We start from the raw sequence: 19,271 nt of genomic DNA on the forward strand, positions 1-19,271 counted from the left end.
GTAGCGCACGTCACGACCACGGAATGAAGCTGTTGACAGTAGCGGTTTAGAAAAATGGAAGAGGTCCGCGGGTGTAGATCTGACACCAATAAAAAATGTTGGGGTGCTTTGACATTTTTGGTATTGTTTAGTCTCCCTCTGCAGAGTAATCGTTTAACTGCCGACAGGAAATATTTACCAAAAAATTATTACCGTCAATATGAAATAACAATGAATCGTTACGTTGTGGAAGATGTTGGGCAGCAAATCAATGAGCAAAAAAAAGCAAATGTTATTTAAAACGGTTTTATTGTTATTCATATTACAGCTACCTTTACAGCTCGGAAACACACGCAAGGCCAAAGGGCACCGTCCTCAGCAACTAAACTTACATCAACTCAAACATATGAATCATTTATATTTTAATAACATGTCTTTATGTACATACAACCAACTCCCCTATAAAGCGACGGGGAACAAGAATGAAATTGATGTCATGAATATTGGCTCTGGGAGCTCGGGTTTCAGCCACGATGTGGTGACTTAGAGGGACACTTTTGGCGTTATTAAAAGTGAAAATACATGGGGGGGGGGGGGGGGGGACTTTTCTTCAGATTTGTAGCAAAACATTTGAAGTGACTTTTAAAATGCGAGACAGTCATATTTTTCGCACTTGTAGTTTATAATTGATCCAATAAAACCGAACTATTAAGGTTTATGACCTGTAAGTTGTTAAAGTAAACTGTCTTTATTGCAATGTATTACCAATTCGTAGAGTTTGCATGCATTCACAAGTGCAAACAAGTCAAGACTAAATATTTGCTTTTAACTGGAATCTAATTTCATGACCGTTTCACAGGTTTTTTTTGTACTGAAGATGATTGATTTTTTTTGGCATTTTAACAACGTTAACTCAATAGTGTAATGCCCAAATATCCCCATAACATTTGCATGACTTAAGCAAAAACTTAACTTGAACAGCCAAAATAATTCCTTAATAAAAGGTATGTATTTTACCAGATGGGAGACCATGAAGACTGTGTATCATATGAAACGGGTAAATATAACTACATATTGATTTTTATTTTTGAAAATGTTCACAAATGGGTTTCTGGCGATTTTTCACTTTCAGATTATGGGAGTAAACCAAATAACGATGCCAGATAATGTATTTTTTTTAAAGCCCACCTTACACTTTCCTGCATCTCTTATTACACGTTTACCAATCACCATGAACATCACTTTACCTGGCTTACACTCAAATGCCAAAGCTTGGTAAAAGAGAGAAAGGACTAGAAGCTCGACAATGCAACATAAAAGAACGCCATCTTTACCCACGGTTCAAAGTATAACTTTCCAAGTGAGCAAACGTAGATAAAATGTTTTTTTTTTATATAAAACGTGAACATAACACACACATGAGCCTGAAAAAAGCGTGTAACTCGATCTAAAATACATAACCAACAACCCTAATGGTTATGAATGACTTTTAAAATGTAATGTCTAACAGGTTAAAATATATATTTTTTAATAAAGCCCGATTGCGGGAATGATGTTCGGCTAATATTCCTCTCAGCAGTATGGTCCTGTATCGTATTTTGTTGAACTTCGTTATCACCGTACATCGCCCACCGTGCTAATCGCAGCTGCGGGGGAAGGACAACTAAACACACAAAGCAGTTCTAGAGAAAGGAGTTATCAACCGAACACCATGTCAAAACCAAAAAACATAAACTTGCACAAGTGGTCCATTTGAATAAGGTCTGTGACATCTGATACAACATTAAACAGATATTATTGATATAAGCAATGGATGCCTTTGAGTTAAGGCTTGCCAACATCCAAAACCTTAGTACATAGGGATGGACTTGTAAACGCACCACTGGATTACACATTTCTGCTAAAATCCAATTTCAGAACCATGCTTGTTAACAAATCAGGTTGTATTCCCAGAATATCTTCACATGTAAATGAATCCAAATTTAGAAAGATCAACAATCAAACCCCACAAGTTTTGTAACGTGCAATCGTTCAATGGGTTCACATTTCTACACAACTTTTGGGTCTCGACAGTTCTACAGAACCCATTTAAATCCACTCGTCTGCTCGCCCTAATGATGATCATCCAAGGTGATAATTTTTTTGCTCGACCCAAATGCTAAAGAATCCCCCCAATTTGACCACACCCTACCAACGACTCTTTCCGATTCTCACCGGCCATTATTCAGCCAGGTTGGAGCTGATTTATATCAACGATTGTCTTTCAAAGGAGATCTGGGAGGCCATAGGCAACTCTAATTTATTAACAAAATGTCCCGTTTTCATTATCAAATGTAGGATTTCTTTAAGACATGGAAAATCTTACATTTAGAAATACTGCAAATTGTATTAAACTGCATAGTTAGCTTACAGATCTCCCTTGCAAGCGATAATTGAGTTTCATATGGTAATATAACAAACTTATTTTATACAAAGGTTTTCATATTTAGGGAACATCGAAATGGGTTCTGCATTTCTGGTTATTTTTAAAAATCTATTTCCTCTATGAAACTTGTGGATGTTTTTTTTAGAATTTAATTTCAGTTCCCTCAATTTATTATTATTTATGACCATATGAATAGATGTTTTAAAAATAAAATGTTAAACCAGTGTTGATGCCACAATTCAAATTTCATGAAAAAAACTGAGAAATAAACATTGGCAGTTGGCCACTATTAGTACACATATTTCTGCAATCAAAATAATCATGAACATTTACTAATTTATTTAACCAATTATTGTAAATGTGGGCTTAACCAGGTTTTAGAAAAGGAAGCCACTCCAAAAAGAGTTCACAATAGTTAATTATTAACTTAAAACAAACTAGAACATTCAAATAAAACCATTGTGCACTGAAATTTTCATTCAATGAAATCCCTTGAGCTGCACCGAGCAGTGGTGAGATCTCGAAGGGGAATCAAATGGCTGCCACACCTCTTGGCCAGGGAGGGTTATTCAGCCCAACGATCAGCTACCTGTACCAATGGCTGACGTTCTCTTACCAACGCCAGTGATGAATGTGGCACCAAAATAAATAACTAAAATATTAATCAATAAATGGTCTGAGATTCAAACTCAGCTGCACAGTTCTGTGAATTTATCTCTTCACTAAGTTTGCTTGGCTTATACCTACACTTAAAAAAGCATCAACCCTCTCTGCACAAGCACATCCATAAAATTAGCATGCTTTCCCTATCCGTATCGATAGAACTACCCTTTACACTATCCTTCATTTAAAAAAATCCCTTGCAACACTACCTTTGTTATAACTAACCTTATACGTAACATACCTCTAACTGAAACACAAACTTCACCATTTCAGCTAGCCAGCTTTGTTATTCCAGCACCCAATAGAAATATGGTATTTTTTACATTTCTGGCATATTTTTTATTTTATGTTTTTATTCCTTTCTTAATACATATAATTATCAACACAAAATGTACATTTTATGCACTGCATCATTTCTCACTGTCAGGACACGTAACTTGATTAAAATTTTCCTGGAGTTACAACTAGAGGGCATTTAGTGACGAAAATAATCCTTTCTGCAGTATGTGTAGGCAACAGTTCAAAATGCAAAAGCACCAAATCTGATAGATGTAGCTTGCAACGTAATTTAAATAGAGAATAGGAGTCATTAACTAATTCCCAAGGTCATAGTGTGTATAGTGAAGCTGTCAGGGTCATAACATAACAGTACTAAAAAACTATACATTAAACTGCATCTGCACTAAACTTGGTGCTTTCATCGCAATTTGAACATTCATGTTATTGACCTAAAGAGCTGCACTCATGTGCCCTAAGACAGTGAACATTTTTATATTAAAAAAACCATAAACACAGCATATACACGCACACACACAGTGCGTATACACACATACACCGCATATTGATACTGTGTATATGTGTATATGTACGTGCCATACATGTGCATAATTACACCAGACTGCACGTGTATACACTGTACATGTGTACACCTCTACACTGAGTGCATGTACATGCACTGCGTGGACAGTGTGTATACACGGAGTGCATATTGTACACATGTGCAGGTAAACATGTGTATGTACATATATATACACACACAGTGAATTCCTCCCAAACCGTTACAAGTCTCCCATTCTCACCATCAGGTAAGACGGGGCTTGGGAACGAGATTTCAATCTGTGAAAACTACCTGTGGGGGTGAGGAGGCGTGGCTGAGGCAAGCATTAACAGGTGAATAAGTGTACTCATGACCTCCTTGAGAGGGTCAGTGGCAGCACCGAGTGTTTACAAGTATGTGCATGTAAATATAAAAAACAAACACAAATATGCACACACTTGTGCACACACATACAATAGCTGCATCTCACTGCAAAGAGACGCTCTGACTGACACTCAGTGCCAAACGACGGAGCGGTACAAAAGGGACAGCGGCGGTGGTGGTGGCTGTAGCGTCCCCCCTCCCCTCCCCTGCCCGCCCCCCCCCCCCGTTGCTCCATCCCACCACCTCCTATCCCTCCCCCTCGGTACCACTATGCACGCGCATGCGGCCGTCACAGGTTGTGAAAGCGTGGGCCGGGCGTGGCCACGATGTCGCCAAATGGCGCATCTTGCCGCAAGTCGATGGCCTGCTGTTTCTTGAGCACCAGGAAGCTGTAGAACTTCGCCGTTGCCTGCTTGCGGTTGTTCCGTCGGCACAAATCGAGCAAGCTCACCGAGTCGGCGCCCGTCTTCGCCAGCACCCGCTGCGTGTAGTGGAAGGAGGGGGGGGGGCAAGCAGGGAGTAAAACCCAATGGCAGCGGTAAGAGACACCAGTTTTATCCCAGTGGAAGCGGGATGTAAAAAAACAGCACTGTGGCATTTGTCTAATACAACAAGATGAGGTTATGAAGTGAAATTATGATAATTTTAACACTCCAACTATCCCCCACGTCATCTCTCCATGCATCACGACCCTGGACTAGTGTTGACAAACATTGGTGTGAAACAAGATAGCAAGCATGCTATGATACACACTTTCAGTCTAATGAAGCTAATGCATAACATATGCAGTATTTAAGATTTAAAAGACTCAATCACCCTGGTTAATCTTGAATGGGAACCCAGGGTGAGACAGTCGTTATAAAGTTCAAGAGAAAGACACCCACCCATAAGGCTTAAACCTGGGGTTGCAGCAGAGGCTAAGTGCTCTGTCAGGGCCATTATGAACACTTTGAGAAAGCCATCCAGTTCCAAGGCTTAAATCACTGTGGTGCTGGCTCAGAGTGATATCAGCCACCCGCTATACTGTGTGGTCTCATTGTTACACCTTCAAATAGCACGGTTGGCTAGGTACGGTGCGAAATAAGTTCAACATACACACGTTACCGCTGCAGGTGCTATGAAGCAGGCAGACAACAAAAACAGGTGGGTTATGTGAGTGACGTGGGGTACCTGTAGCGCATGCAGCATCTGTTGTGTGCGTTTGTTCCATCTCTTCTCCTCCTGGTCCTGGTTCTCATCACCAACCTCCTGTGGACACACGCAGCATGTAAAGTTGTTTCCAAGACATGCAGACACCCCCAGGCGGTGTCAAGTTATATAACGTTATCAAAACACCCGCAAAAAAAAAATAAAGGTGCGTTAAAAACATACGGAAACACCAAGGCTTTTGCAACGTTGCAATGTCCAACCCTAATTGTTAAATGATCTTTGACATAACCAAACACAAAAGATAAGCTGTTTGATTTTAGCCTTACCAACAGCCGAAGGTTCGTGCTCTGACATTATGTAGGAAAGACATGTGTTTAAATGCATACTTTTACGAATCAGAACTTTTCTCATTGACATGAACCCGGCAACCTCTAAAATGTTAACATAATATCCATAATATAGGTTTTTCTGGGTTAGATCGCATAAATGTGTCGTTAAACCAGCCAATTAGTAAGGTTTTTCAAATAAAAAGAGCATGCCAATTCGTTACTAGTGTAGTGACATTGAATGAGTCACTGTAGCGCGTGCCACTGAGGGATTGGTAGACAATGGAATTAGGGGTAACAGCCCATTCTACCAGTTGGACCTGTGGGCAAAGCACAGAGCAACCCTCTGGGGAATCCAGAGGAGTGCGGGGGGGGGGGCCGAGGGAGGAGCCTCGCCACGCTGGGCAGGATAAAACGCGAGCGCCGACTCAATCAGGGCTGCTGCTCCGGCAGTAACGACAACGAGCATCATCAGACAGACAGACAGATTTATGGAGAAATCCTCCTATTTCGTTCCTTACAGGGATAGATGTGATATCACTTGAGAGCCCTTCACGTGTGACGGGGGGGGGGGGGGGGGGGGGATTAATTAATGCATATAAATAACAATGGGTATCCATTGCCGGTTGGGTTATTTCATATGGAAATCAAAATACATTATGCAAGCACATTGTTCCTGTACCACCTATCATTTGTGTGCACTAAAACAGCAGTACCTGTTATTGTCTTTGACAGGTTATCCCTATTGACATATGGTGACCTGGATAGGCACGGATTTCAACAATGTATTATTTGATGATTCGCTTCCAAGCAGCACTAAGCCTGTAGCTATCCGAACGGTAAAACAAATTCTCAATTTCAATAGATTCTCTAATTAGTCTTGGCCAGTAGTAACTCGTTTTGCACAGAACTTCAACCATATCAAAATAAATGTAGTGTCCTTATTGGCACGCATGTTCTGCCACTGCCGACAGTTGTATTTGGGAGTATTTAATATTCCTTTGGTGTTCTTTCGTCTCATGCTGATCATTCTTCCTGTCTGCCCAACATAACATTTGCCACAAGTGCAATTAATCCGGTACACACCTTCTGTTGATAGCTTCGGTAATACATCTTTAGTACCAGATATTAGTTTATGTATGTTTTTGGACTGTGCCAAATCTGACTCGGATGTTTGGTTTTTCCAAAAGTCTGCCTAGTTTATCAGTTACTCCCGCAATGTACGGTATTTTAATAGTTTTAATTACTTGGTCAGTTTCAACTTTCATGTAATTTGATTGGGTTTTGGCATTCAGTGCCCTGTTGATTTGTGCATCATTGTAAGTGTTCAATTGCAGCGCTACTTTAACATGTTTAATTTCACTTCTATGCAGGCCCAAATGGACGCGAAAGCCTACGCGTTAAACTGTAAAAAAATTGTTGGTTTTCTTTGGTCGAATCATAGCCCCATACCGTGACAATTCATGGAATCGCGAGTGGGGTGATTCGTTTAACAGGCCTAGCAAACGGTCAAATATATTTACGGCACATATAGATTGAACACAATCGATTCTTGCACACACAATTCGAATAACATATCACAAGTGTAAAAATGCATTTTAACTTGTGACTTAATAAACAAATCGTTCCAATCCCTAATAAATCAGGGAATCGCTGTGTCTCTGAGGGAAAGAAAGGGTGCTCTCACCTCCTCCTCCTCCTCCTCTTCTCCCGTCTTTTCCTTGGTTTTCCCATCGAGAGCCAAGCTAATGTCGGAGACGGTGCTGGGCTGCTCGCTCGGCTGTTCAAGGCTGGCCGGCACTATCGGCTGCTCGTCCAGCATCGTCAGCTCCAGTGGAGGGGGCTCCAAAGTGGTGTCCGGCTTCCGGGTCAAAGGAAAATAGGTTATCGGATGCGTCAATATTATGAGAATACAAAAAAAATCATGATCACGTGCTCTGTCACAGCACTCTCTCAAGGGAGGTAGTGAGGGAGAAAGGGGGGTGAAAAATCATGCAGTAGTTAGAGCAATACGCTATCAAACCAGGGTGATCTGAGTTCGATTCCCGGCCACGGCTAACATGAGTGGCGAGTGATATCTTAACCTGCACTGGTCCCCCATATTCACCAAAACACACTGTTGGTGAAGTATGGTCAAACAACACCCATAAATAAAAGTGTTGAGAGGCCTTCATACTGCAGTGAATTGACAAAGGGCTGTAATTTACAGTACTAGGGCACCACGGTGGCAAAATGCTAACTACCTTGCCTGGTATACAGGAGGTAGTGGGTTCGATCCTGACCCTGATGCCTGTTTATTTGGAGATTGCATGTTATCTCCATGGTCGTGTTTATTTTTCTCCAGGTCCTCCGGTTTTTCCCTCCACATTTAGAAACATGTATTTACAGTATTTGCCTCTAATTTGTGTCCAGGTCGCTTCTGAAAAAGAGCCATACAGTTTAGTGGGCCTTACCTGATAAAAAAATATATTTTTTTAGCAAATAAAAAAGGCGTAAGTTTTAAGTTAACTTGTGTTATCACAGCATTGATGTATGGAGTCGCATAACTGATGTCACTATAGTGCCATGACAAAATGCTTGACAATTTTTTTTATTTCTTTTCTTATTAATTAAGCTTCTATCTTTTATCAGACAGCCTGGAACATGCAGTCTAAGTCTGTCCTGATCAGGTAAGACCCATGTATGTGTTTTTGCATTGCCTCTTTTAATAACAGGTGTACATCACTCACAAGCATGGGCTCCATGAATTCTGGCGGTGGCGGCACATCCTGCGGCGTCTGTGGCGTGTGCTGTGGCGGCGGTGGCAGCTCAGGCTGCGGGGTGGCGGGTGGCGCCAGGTCTGGTGCAGAGAGGTCACTGGCCTTGCGCTTGACCCCCTTGCCGTGCGAGGGTGTGGCGGGTGGTGCCAGGGGCTGCTGCTGGGGGGCAGTTCCCTTGTCATCCATGCTGGCGTGCGACCCCTCCACCACCAGTGTAGACTCCTGCAGGCGACTTGGCTCCTCCGCAATCACCTCGTCTTGACACACGGGAAGACATGAACTTAAACACGGGTATGCGCATACCACGCTGACACACGCACAGGCAAGCAGACACAAGGTTACATAGAGACACAAGCATATACAGAGGCGCTTATGAACATACAGAGGTTCATAAGCTTGTGGACACATGAATATAGACACCTGGCCAAGCAGAAACAGACTCGCATACAATAGCACGTAGATACAAGCACCGAGACAAAGGCTTATGAAGAGACACGGGCACATTAAAACAAACTTTCAGAGACAGGAACATCCACGCAGACATCGATATGGATACAGAGATTTACAGACAGAGGTGATGTGCCGAGTTAGTCACTGATCTTGCCATAAGGTTACACTTCAAGGATTGTAATTTCCCAGTGTAGTGTCTCCTCTTTGTACAATGTCCCCATGATTATCTTCACTTGCCACATTCCCCTGTGCCATATCTCCTGTGTGTCTGTGTCTACCCATGCCTTGTGTCTGCGACACCACCATACCGATGATGTGGTGTCCATGTCGCGGGACCTCAGGGTTCTCGCACTCTCTCATGAGCTCCTCCAACGCGTCAGCCTCGCCTCCCTGTCTCCTCTTACGCAGCTCCTCCGCCACCACCGGCGCCAGGCAGCGTGAAAATAGCTGCTCAAGACATAAAGGTGGTAGGGGTCAGGGCTGTCAAATAATCTTCAAGGCTATATCTCAACACATCCATTAGACAGAATTATATTAAGCTGTGCTAAGGGGTAGTTTGCCTCCATGGCTGGCTGCATCAAGGTTGTTTATAAACTTTTCCTTGACCACCCGAATATTGCTAATTCGACTTCACGTCTCCCAGATCCAACTAATTCTGCACCACATAACGTTTTCCTAAATCCCTATTCCCTTTCTAACCATTTCCCAAAGCAAAACTTTTCCAGGTAAGTCAACCTCTCATACGACATCCCCATGTCATCCTTGCTTGGGTTTAATTTCCCTAGCTCACCTTTTCCCAGGTCTACCCAAGTAGACCATTCCAACAAAGAGAACCTTTTTCCAGATCTCATTGCCCCAAAACTGTCCAAGCTCACTGGCTTATTTCACCTTTTCACAGCTAATTCTTTATCAGGCCACCCTTTCCTAGGTCTCCCAGCCCCACATTGCCCTTTACCAGGACTCTCATCCCCAGGTCACCTTGAGCAGCTGGCTGTTCCATAGTGGCTGCGCAGGCAGAGAGAAGAGCTTCTCGACTCCACCGCTCTCCTTCCACATCATGAGCTTCTTGGTAGGCGGTGCCAGGTCGAGTGTCGTCAGGATGTCCGAGTAGTCACTGAGCTGTGAGCGGATAGTCTTACTGTCCAGCTCCTTCAGACTATCCACAATCAGCTTGCGCTTCCGCTTTGCCTTGATCTCCTTGACTGCGTGCAACATAGTTGGTGGCAGGGGATGGGGGTGCAGTCAGGGACATGTTATGCATATTAAATATTTTTATGAATAAGCATGGGGTGGCACTACATTTTATCTGAAGCTCTGAGCATGTGGCAAGGGCCAGTCTTTCCAATGGAGTCATTGATCAGGAATAACAATTGAACGGAATCAACTCCCCAGCCAACCCAGTTTTAAATGTTATTTTCAGTCAAGCACTTTTATGACAGCACCATCTACCAGGTAAAAATCCAATCCCGAGTGTGATCTTCAACAATAAGACAATGAATCATTCTATGTTGCGTTTACTATAAATAAGGACCTTTGCTGAAACATTACCCAATTTTCACATATAAGGTAATGCTAATGATGACTGTGTCTTTGTAGTAATGTGTGTTCATGTATGTGGGGGGGGGGGCACAATATTCAGTGCACTACACTTTAAACCCAGTGTTCCGTGTTCATTTCCTGGTCACAGGTAAACATTAGTGGTAAGTGACATCTAAACCAGTCCTGGTCCCCCCTCTCACCAATATGAACTGCCCAGTGTGATAAGTATGATCAACCAATTCTAATGACCAACAATGTATGGAGGCCTTCATGCAGTGGATTAACAAAGCCTGCACAATGATGAATGCTTTCGAGATTCCTATATTTAATTCCACATCACATTTAATAACATCAGTTACTTAATTTCTGATTCCACTTCTATCCAAATTATTCACTAACACCTGGATAGTTGTGGTCCCCCAATAATTGTGGAGCAAAAGCAGTACACATCTGTGCTGGAGGAAAAGGGGCGGTGGAATAAGGCAGCAGTATGTCACATGATGAGTGACGGTTAGTGATTTACCCGTGATGTCGATGGGTTCCAGAGCGAAGGCCTCGCGCTCGTTGGGCACCAGTGTGGTTTGTTCGGCCAGCGTAGGCACAGGCTCCGCCGCGTCATCAGACACGGGGCTCATGGGTCCGACTACTGAGGCACAGGGGAGTAGTGGTGGTAATTACAATCTAAATCATATAATATGCAAGTAATCTAGTGTTATCAATTAAATGTAACTGACAAAGCACAATCAACACAATACAATCTAAGCAAAACAATAAAAATGCATAAAATATAATACAAAAGACAGTACAATCACCACAACACATTCAGTGCAACAATCACAGTATTGTAAAATAAACTAAATATATTATCAATGCAATAAACGCAACACTAAACAAAACAACAGAATACTATCATCAATCAAAACAATCAATACAATCACTTTCAAGACTAAATGAACTAAGCAAGAAATGCATTACCATCATCGTCATCATCCACATCATCGTCATCGTTGGGGCCATGAATGGGCAGCCCCACGTCGTCCTCCGAGGCCCTGATAGCCGGATCGTCGAAAATTCCAGGCTCGTTACGCAGGAGGGTATCCACTGCACGCGCGCACCACGCACAAATGCTGTTAGCAAGCACCTATTAAACAAGGTAGATAAGATGAGGGGGTGGTGCAGCCAGCACCAGAGAAACCTGGCCACCGAATTTTCTAAGGTATTGAACTGACACCCACTCAATGTTTATCTGATGGATGGCCATTCAGTCTGCTGCCCCTGCTGTCTGAATCTCCTAATGGTGACTACTTCCTGTTTTAAGTCCAGGCCTATTACCATTCCTCTTTTGAACCTCTTGACTTTCATCTCCCCCAAAAATCTACTCAATTGCAGTTTTGTCCCTCCGCTCGCCTCTCTGTTACTTCCCTCCAAGTTAAAAACTCAATCAACCACGTATTTTCACACTAGTACATATGTACATGGCCAGCCCTTTCTCAATCCTCTGTTGAATGAGGGCCTACCGACATCGTATGGGTCGTGGGGGATATCTGGCCATACTTCGCCACGCTTGACTGTTGTTTGCCATTAATTCAAAACCACATTGTATAATGGAAAATAGAATTAATAAACAAACAAGGGTATGTTAATCCAAGAAAAAAATACGTTGAAAAAACACATTAATCCATCAGCCTTTTCATACAGATATTTTTCAGTTAGTTCACCCAGGCAAACTCTAAGCTAGCTTCGACTTTTTGAGTCGCAGAGTAACAGCGTAGTAACCACAACACAGTAACTGCAAAATAAACTGTGCACGCCGTCTCACCCAGAATGCCATCCTCGTCACCAAAACCATCGTTGCCTTGCCCGCAAGGCTCCTCTGTGAACTCCAACGGGTCCAGGTCGGGCGCAGTGGGTGGTGGTTTCTCCACATTGATGCCACCAGCGATGACAACCTCTCTGCCGGGACTGACCACGTCGGCACGACTTTGCTCGGCGTCGAACAACAGGCTCGAACCAGTGATGCTCACCAGCATGTCTTCGCCCAGCGCGGAATTGCCGTGGCGCTCGATCTCAGGTTCATCTTCATCCACGCCAAATCCAGCTGGGGTGAGGGGGGTGTCAGGGATTAGTGGTGCTACTGGCATTTGCCTCCGGTGGTCGGGTGGCTCAGTGGTAAAAGCACTCAGCTGGCAATGGTCACTCGAAACCAGGCAGCCACTTGTGATAAACTGGCATCTTCGTGGCCTCTAGTTTGAACTAGAGACCACTTAAAGGATCTTCGTGGTAACTCTGTAGTATACACTTCTATGGGTTGTTCTTTAACACAATGGGTTTCACTGCTCTGCCAGAATGCAAATGCATCATTTGTCTCGTGACATGAAACGGAAGACAACATTTGGATAAAACAGTGGGGAAAAGACAAAAAATGTTTAAGGGCCATGGGGCAAGCATGGTCGCCTTACCATAACCTTCATCCTGCAAGACCTGCAGCGTCCCCACATCCTCTCGCATGGTGATCTCCTCCAAGCGGCTCTGGTTCAGCGTGAATTGCTGTGCCACATCAATGTCCCTACACGCGGCATGCACATTGATCAGTGTTCCGTACTTACATACACTGCACTCAACAGCTTTAGCCACAGGGCATGTTACAGAACACAATCACACAGGGAAATATACCGTGGATCTCCTTCCCTTAATCTCAAATGTGTTATGAGCCACTGATGTTAGGGACCACGTAGGGAGCATATCAATGGATACACTCATACATACTAAGACAAGCGGGTATAAACAGACACTTACACATACATGTGTAGTGACTTAACTCGGAGACGCCAAGTCTTGGAGGCACTTATTTTATTTAACCGAGCATCCTTTGCGCAATACACACCCTACGCTGGTACACTCTTCTGTCGCTCGTTTATACACAACTCTACGTGGGTTGCTAGCCTATACACAACACTAGCAGTCTAACACGGACGGCACTGAACCGAGACAGCCAACTACCGTCTAGCAGCGCAATATCGAGTGAAGACGACAGCGACGATGGCGATGATTGATCTTCAACAGCACGCCGGGGATCCCACTTCAAACGACAGCCCTGAGCTCTTGCTCAGAGCCCACTTTTATGCTCCCAGTGTGGCCCCGTTCCGCCCCGGCCACACCCCCTCTCCAGAACCTCCAAGCGGGTTCCCGGGCTTCCCCCAAGTGCCCCTTCTGTAACCTTTCCCCCAGATATCCCCTCTGGTGTATCACCTGGCCTGCTGACGTCAGGGCTGCTGTAAGCCGCAGATCCCCTTCCCCGCCAGCGCAATGTTGCTACATTGCTAATTCATGTCACTACACATGGACAAAGACACCCTCGAAAGCCAGGCGAAATGGGCAAGTCCTGTTCTCGAGCACCAACTAAAGCCAGCAGGGGTATAGCAAAACACCAGGCCGCCTTGGTCTACCCAGTCCTGACGTTCACCCACTGCACTACTCATTTAAGGCCAAGCTGACCTAGATGAGACCCAAGACAGGTCCATACTAAATAAACTGCCGGGGTATTTGCGCAGTGTGTTAACCACTGCATCGCTGCTTTCCACACACATACAAAGACAGACACAATGAGGTAGGAACAGTTATTCAAGCGTACCCGAGGTCAGGCAGAGGCTGGTCGAAGTCATGGAACTCCTCAGGCAGTGTGATCGCATTGTAAGCAGCCTCTCTGTTTTCCTCAGGAAGGTCCACAACACCTGCACACATATACGTACAAAATTACATATCCCATACACATACATCATACCCCACAGACATCTATAACACATGACTTGTAAACATGCATTTAAACAAAACCAACAGCTTATACGCCCGTGCACAATTCAAGACATAGCACCCTCTGCACTAGCTAGTGCCAGGAACATTTGAGAATGCACGTGGCAAAGGACTTAATTTTGTCGTGTCAGGTAAGGTCCACTGAGCTATATAGCTCTTTCTCAGAAGCGACCTTGCTACAAATGATAGCTCAACGAAATGGCTCATCATGTACAAATTAATTGCAGCCAAATATTCTAAATGCATGTTTATAATTGTGAAGGGAAAAACTGGAGCACCACGAAAAAAGAAAACGCAACCGCGGGGAGAACATGCGAACTCCAAATATACAGGTGTCAAGTGTCGGGATCTAACCCATGACCTGCCGATCAAGGCAAGGTATTTAACATCTCATCAGCATGGCGCCCTAGGACCAACCCAATACCGTGCTCTTCAGTTTGCGGACAAACAGGGAACAGAGCAATTTCCTCACCAGGCCGGAAGGCCATCTTGATTTTAACGAAGGCTTCATTGCAGTCGGCGAGGAGGTACTTAGCCTTCCGGCTGTAAATCCGCACAACACCCAGCAGCAAATGGCCAGACGTACGCAACGCCATTTTCACCTGCGGCATGAGGACAAATAAATAAGCCAGAACAATTTAAGTTCAGGGCTATCGTCATTGGCAATCATTGCTAGCTACTGTCACAAAAGTAATTTTCCATTCCGTAAAGAAAATTAAAATGCTTAATGTAACAAAAAATGGACAAATATGCTCGCCGCTCCCCCTAGTAGTCAACTGATATGCCAATTTTGAGACCAACTCAGCATGGACTACTATTGTGAACAATAACAAGGGAACAGTGCTCAGATCAGTGGGCTTCACGAATTGTCCAAAAAGTTAATATTAACCATAACCCCCACATCAGTCACACATCCTTACCGAATGAGCATAGAGCTCACAAAAATTATAGGGGAAAGGTCACATGACATCAGGGCGAACCTTCGGTGAGATGATGCTCTCAACACTGCTCTCGAGGTTGCATTCAAACACGTGAGCCTTGGTCAGCTTCTTGTCCCAGTGGGCGGCCAGCCAGATCTTGGCCAGCGGCCCCCGCTTGCTGAGCACAAAGTGTGCGTAGAACATGGTGGCGGGAGAGTGGACGGCGGGTCTGGGACAGAACGCTTGCCTCCCTCAGATAGAAATTTCGCCAGCGCGCCCTGCCACATCACACACCGATACAATCACCATCACTGCAACAACTAACCCCTTAAAACCAGGGGTGGGGGCACTTTTCCTTACTGAGGGCCAAATCGGACTTTCATATTCTTTTTGCAGGCAACCAAGCATTAGTTAATGCTAAATTTTGATCATGCCAATACTGTATACATTTACTTTGTGCTCCATATAACTCGAGAAACAACAGTTGACCAACTGTGCAAACATAATATACACTATTGCTAGGTCTAAAAATGTTCTATTCTAGTGCTGCTAAGAAGCTTGCAGTGATGACTGGATATCGTTTGCAGGCCGTTTTGAAGTGGTCAGCTTTATATGGCCCCATGTGGCCACAGACTGCATAAAAGCAAGTCATTGACCGATTGTATCTGGCCCGTGGGTTACAGGTCCTCAAATCTCTGAGTTAAGTAGTACAAGCAGGTCTATTACTAGCTAGACTGCAAATTAATGCACTAAAATAGCATAATAGGCATGTAATTATAATCAATTCGTCGATGAAAATCCATTCTTACACTCAGAATACATTCATTTAATTGTGCGTGTAAAAATAGATTATTGTATGTTTGTGTATTTTTTGTAAATGGGTTACTTAAATTCTCCAGGCAACATTAATTCCAGACACAGAACAAAAATAACCAAATAAAATCATGACCCCAAATCACAACTGATTGAATTTCAGGGGACACCATTACATGCATAAGCTAATAAAGTCTCTTATTGTCCAACGTGATTTCATATTTTATTTAAAAAAAAGAGGTAATGGGAACGTTGGTACTGTAAATAAATTTCAACCCGTGTTTCTACGAAATTTACAACAGACCCTCATGAATTTCAAATGCTTTTCTATAGTCTTGTACGTAAAATAATACATCAATATCCTTTATTTAACAAGTTCTGAGCTTGTTGATATTAATTTCCTATTTTACAATGGCGATTTCTGGAACAATAATTAATTAAAGACTTAATTTCTGTATTTTACTGTACTGTTTATGTAATGACACTTTTCAAATCTTGGCTATAATACAGATATAAACCGAACGTATAATAACGTTTTTTACATACATTTTCACCAAATGTATTCGGTAATAACGTTTTGCAGCGAGTACACAGCCTATTTGTTCACTGTTCTAAACAGTTTTGAGGGCATAACGCAAAGCAATGTGGTTGCTTTGATACTGGTAAATATACGTGTGCAACTAATATGTAAGTGTAATTATAAAATACACACAGTTATAGATTTAAAATGTTTGTATACTTCTAATTACCTGTTTGCTATGTATGGGTTAATTTACACCATGGGCAGGCTTACAAACGAGCTGTTCTATCCCAATCTATTTTCAAAGTTAAATATTTCAGTAATTAACAAAAAATATCGTGTCCAAGTAATAAAAATAAGATTCATAATAGCTTTCTAAGGGGTTAGACCACGTAATAAAATGGCTAAATTTATCGTGTAACCCTCCACCACCCAACATAAGCAAACAAATGAAATTGTTAAGAATTAGGTCGGCAAGGAGTTTTAAACCTTACAAGATCTCAAAACGTTGTGACCACACCTCGATATGCCGAAGTATGTAAGCTAGGCCAGTGATCCCAACATTTCGGGACCCTACGAAATTTCAAATCAAAGGTTGGAAAACATCGCAAAAGACTAACAAAACACAATTGCTCCAAAGAGGCCAATATGTTGACGTAAATACGTGTTATTATATAGGTACGCGTTTGGTTTATGCTTTAATTCAACGTATAACACATACCCAATCTACCAATGCATACATAATAATTACGTATAATCCAACAGTCAGAAAGAGCACTGTCTTCTTCACATCTTTCCTCCCGCCTTGTTAGTACTTTAACATTCATAAAAAGCGAATACACACTAGGTTTAGAGGGATACATTTCATAAATAAACCCCAAGTTTTCCTCAAAATATCGAAATTAGCATCACACACATTTTAAAAAATGACAAGATTATTCAGTCGAGGTGGATTTTCACAGCTGGCCACGGAAGTTTTGTTTTCCTACCCCCCGAATCGCACAGGTTGGCTACGTACGGTGCGAAAGAAGTTGAACCTACAGTACTGTATACATTGTGGATACACTAGCTCGTTATGTAAACAAAGAACACTCCACAACACAAAATCGCAACCACAGCACGAAACGCAACTTATAACGGTGCATAGATGCTAACAAAAGCACTAACAATAGTTGTTATATACAAAACATTTAATTAACAACGAAGTGGTACCAGCCAGGCCACGCGAAAAAAATCCACAAGTTCGCGAAACAAACACTGTTGTCACGAATGCGTCAAAACCCCAACGGCACGAAATATAAACTACCGCGGTGTTACTTAACATCGCCGATAACCGAAAACGCAAAAATAATTTAACGTTTAACGGAAATACATATAAAGCACAGGCCTCGCCTCGACTAGTCCCAGGCCTCCAGTGTTAACGCGCCGCATCAAAGACTTTTTAACTCAACTCGCAGTCTCGCTGCATAAGCGCAGACACTTTAACAGAGCACAACGTTAGCACGAATCAAATAATAAAGTTGTAAACGTTATGCGAATTGTATTTTAATAAGATCGAGAGTCGTTTTACCTCAGCTTTCGCGCCGCCGCTCGCTTCACGGTGGCTACGCCGCGGGGCACGACGGGAATAAAACAAGATGGCGGCCGGTGCCTTCCCGCCAAAACTCCGTTCAAATTCGACGAGAAGTAGTGCGCGCAGTGAAACGGCTTTAAACCTTCAATTATCGATCACAGACCGCACATTTATTTCCATTAGATTGGAATCGATGCGATATATTTTATACAAATGTGTTTATCTTTGTGTGTGACGACGTACTGTGATGTTTTTGACCGACGCGGATGAATACAAAGTCAGGTGACTTTGCTGTTGGTAACTTGTGGGTGATGTTACCGTGTGTTTTTGTAGTCTTCCGCCGGGACTATTTGTGGCACTCTTAACGTTGTGACAGTCGTTGCTAACAAGCAATTGCAGGGCTGCGCCTCTAGCTGCATGATGGAACTAAACTATTACACCATTGGAACCTCATTTACCAGTAACAAAATATAATTGTTTTTTACCCTTTTATATGGCAACAAAACTGAAACCTTTTTTACAAGAAGTCATGTTTGCATTGATCACAATACCTGCAGTCAGAATGCAAACAAAAAACACAACTCTGATAATGTATGCAATGTCCTTGTAATTGATTGGTCCACACCCGAGACAGCTTTCCTTAGAGCCTAGTCTCACATGGTGTTGGACCAGATGACGCCAAAAGGCGCACAACTCAAGGACAATGCACCATCAGAGTATGAGAGTTCGGGGTAAGAATTTACACAATTGGAACCTCATTTGCCAGTAGAAAATATGATAATTGGTTTTTTACCCTTTTATCTGGCAACAAAACTGACACCTTTTTTACAAGGAGTCATGTTTGCATTTATCACAATACCTGCAGTCGGAATGCAAACAAAAAACACAACTCTGATAATGTGCACTGTCCTTAAAATTGATTGGTCCACACCCGAGACAGCTTTCCTTAGAGCCTAGTCTCACATGGTGTTGGACCAGATGATGCCAAAAGGCGCACAACTCAAAGACAACGCACCATCAGAGTATGAGAGCTCGGGGTGAAGCATTTACACCATTGGAACCTAATTTGCCAGTAGAAAATATAATTGGTTTTTTACCCTTTTATCTGGCAACAAAACTGACACTTTTTTTACAAGGAGTCATG

General features: G+C 42.9%; 1 protein-coding gene across 3 annotated transcripts; it reads right to left on the minus strand.

The window, feature by feature from the left end:
• Window positions 1-269: 269 nt before the first annotated feature.
• LOC133340889 (double-strand-break repair protein rad21 homolog) lies at window positions 270-18,183 on the minus strand. Of its 3 annotated transcripts, none has more exons than XM_061549358.1 (14): window positions 18,125-18,183; window positions 15,282-15,499; window positions 14,774-14,903; window positions 14,123-14,222; window positions 12,951-13,057; window positions 12,311-12,589; window positions 11,467-11,592; window positions 11,015-11,137; window positions 9,931-10,154; window positions 9,261-9,399; window positions 8,473-8,759; window positions 7,431-7,604; window positions 5,439-5,516; window positions 270-4,749 (listed from the first exon to the last, which is right to left on the minus strand). In XM_061549358.1, exons 2-14 carry the CDS (start codon window positions 15,423-15,425, stop codon window positions 4,558-4,560), a joined length of 2,103 nt encoding a protein of 700 aa, XP_061405342.1. In that variant the 5' UTR covers window positions 15,426-15,499; window positions 18,125-18,183; the 3' UTR covers window positions 270-4,557. The 3 variants fall into 3 exon arrangements, with proteins under 3 accessions (XP_061405342.1, XP_061405343.1, XP_061405341.1); XM_061549359.1 differs by lacking the exon at window positions 18,125-18,183 and adding an exon at window positions 17,767-17,835 and having other exon boundaries at window positions 11,015-11,134; XM_061549357.1 differs by lacking the exon at window positions 18,125-18,183 and adding an exon at window positions 17,767-17,835.
• Window positions 18,184-19,271: the final 1,088 nt, after the last annotated feature.

This window comes from Lethenteron reissneri, chromosome 10, assembly GCF_015708825.2.
Source record: "Lethenteron reissneri isolate LAM-NWPU_2019-01 chromosome 10, ASM1570882v1, whole genome shotgun sequence".
NCBI lineage: Eukaryota > Metazoa > Chordata > Hyperoartia > Petromyzontiformes > Petromyzontidae > Lethenteron > Lethenteron reissneri.

Excerpts from the sequence above, each read along its gene's own strand:
- LOC133340889 (XM_061549358.1), bottom strand. The coding sequence starts at position 15,425 with ATGTTCTACGCACACTTTGTGCTCAGCAAGCGGGGGCCGCTGGCCAAG. Across the intron at positions 12,590-12,950 it reads CTTGCAGGATGAAGGTTATG|CTGGATTTGGCGTGGATGAA; the intron begins GTAAGGCGACCA and ends CCCTCACCCCAG. Across the intron at positions 11,593-12,310 it reads TGACGAGGATGGCATTCTGG|TGGATACCCTCCTGCGTAAC; the intron begins GTGAGACGGCGT and ends GCGCGCGTGCAG.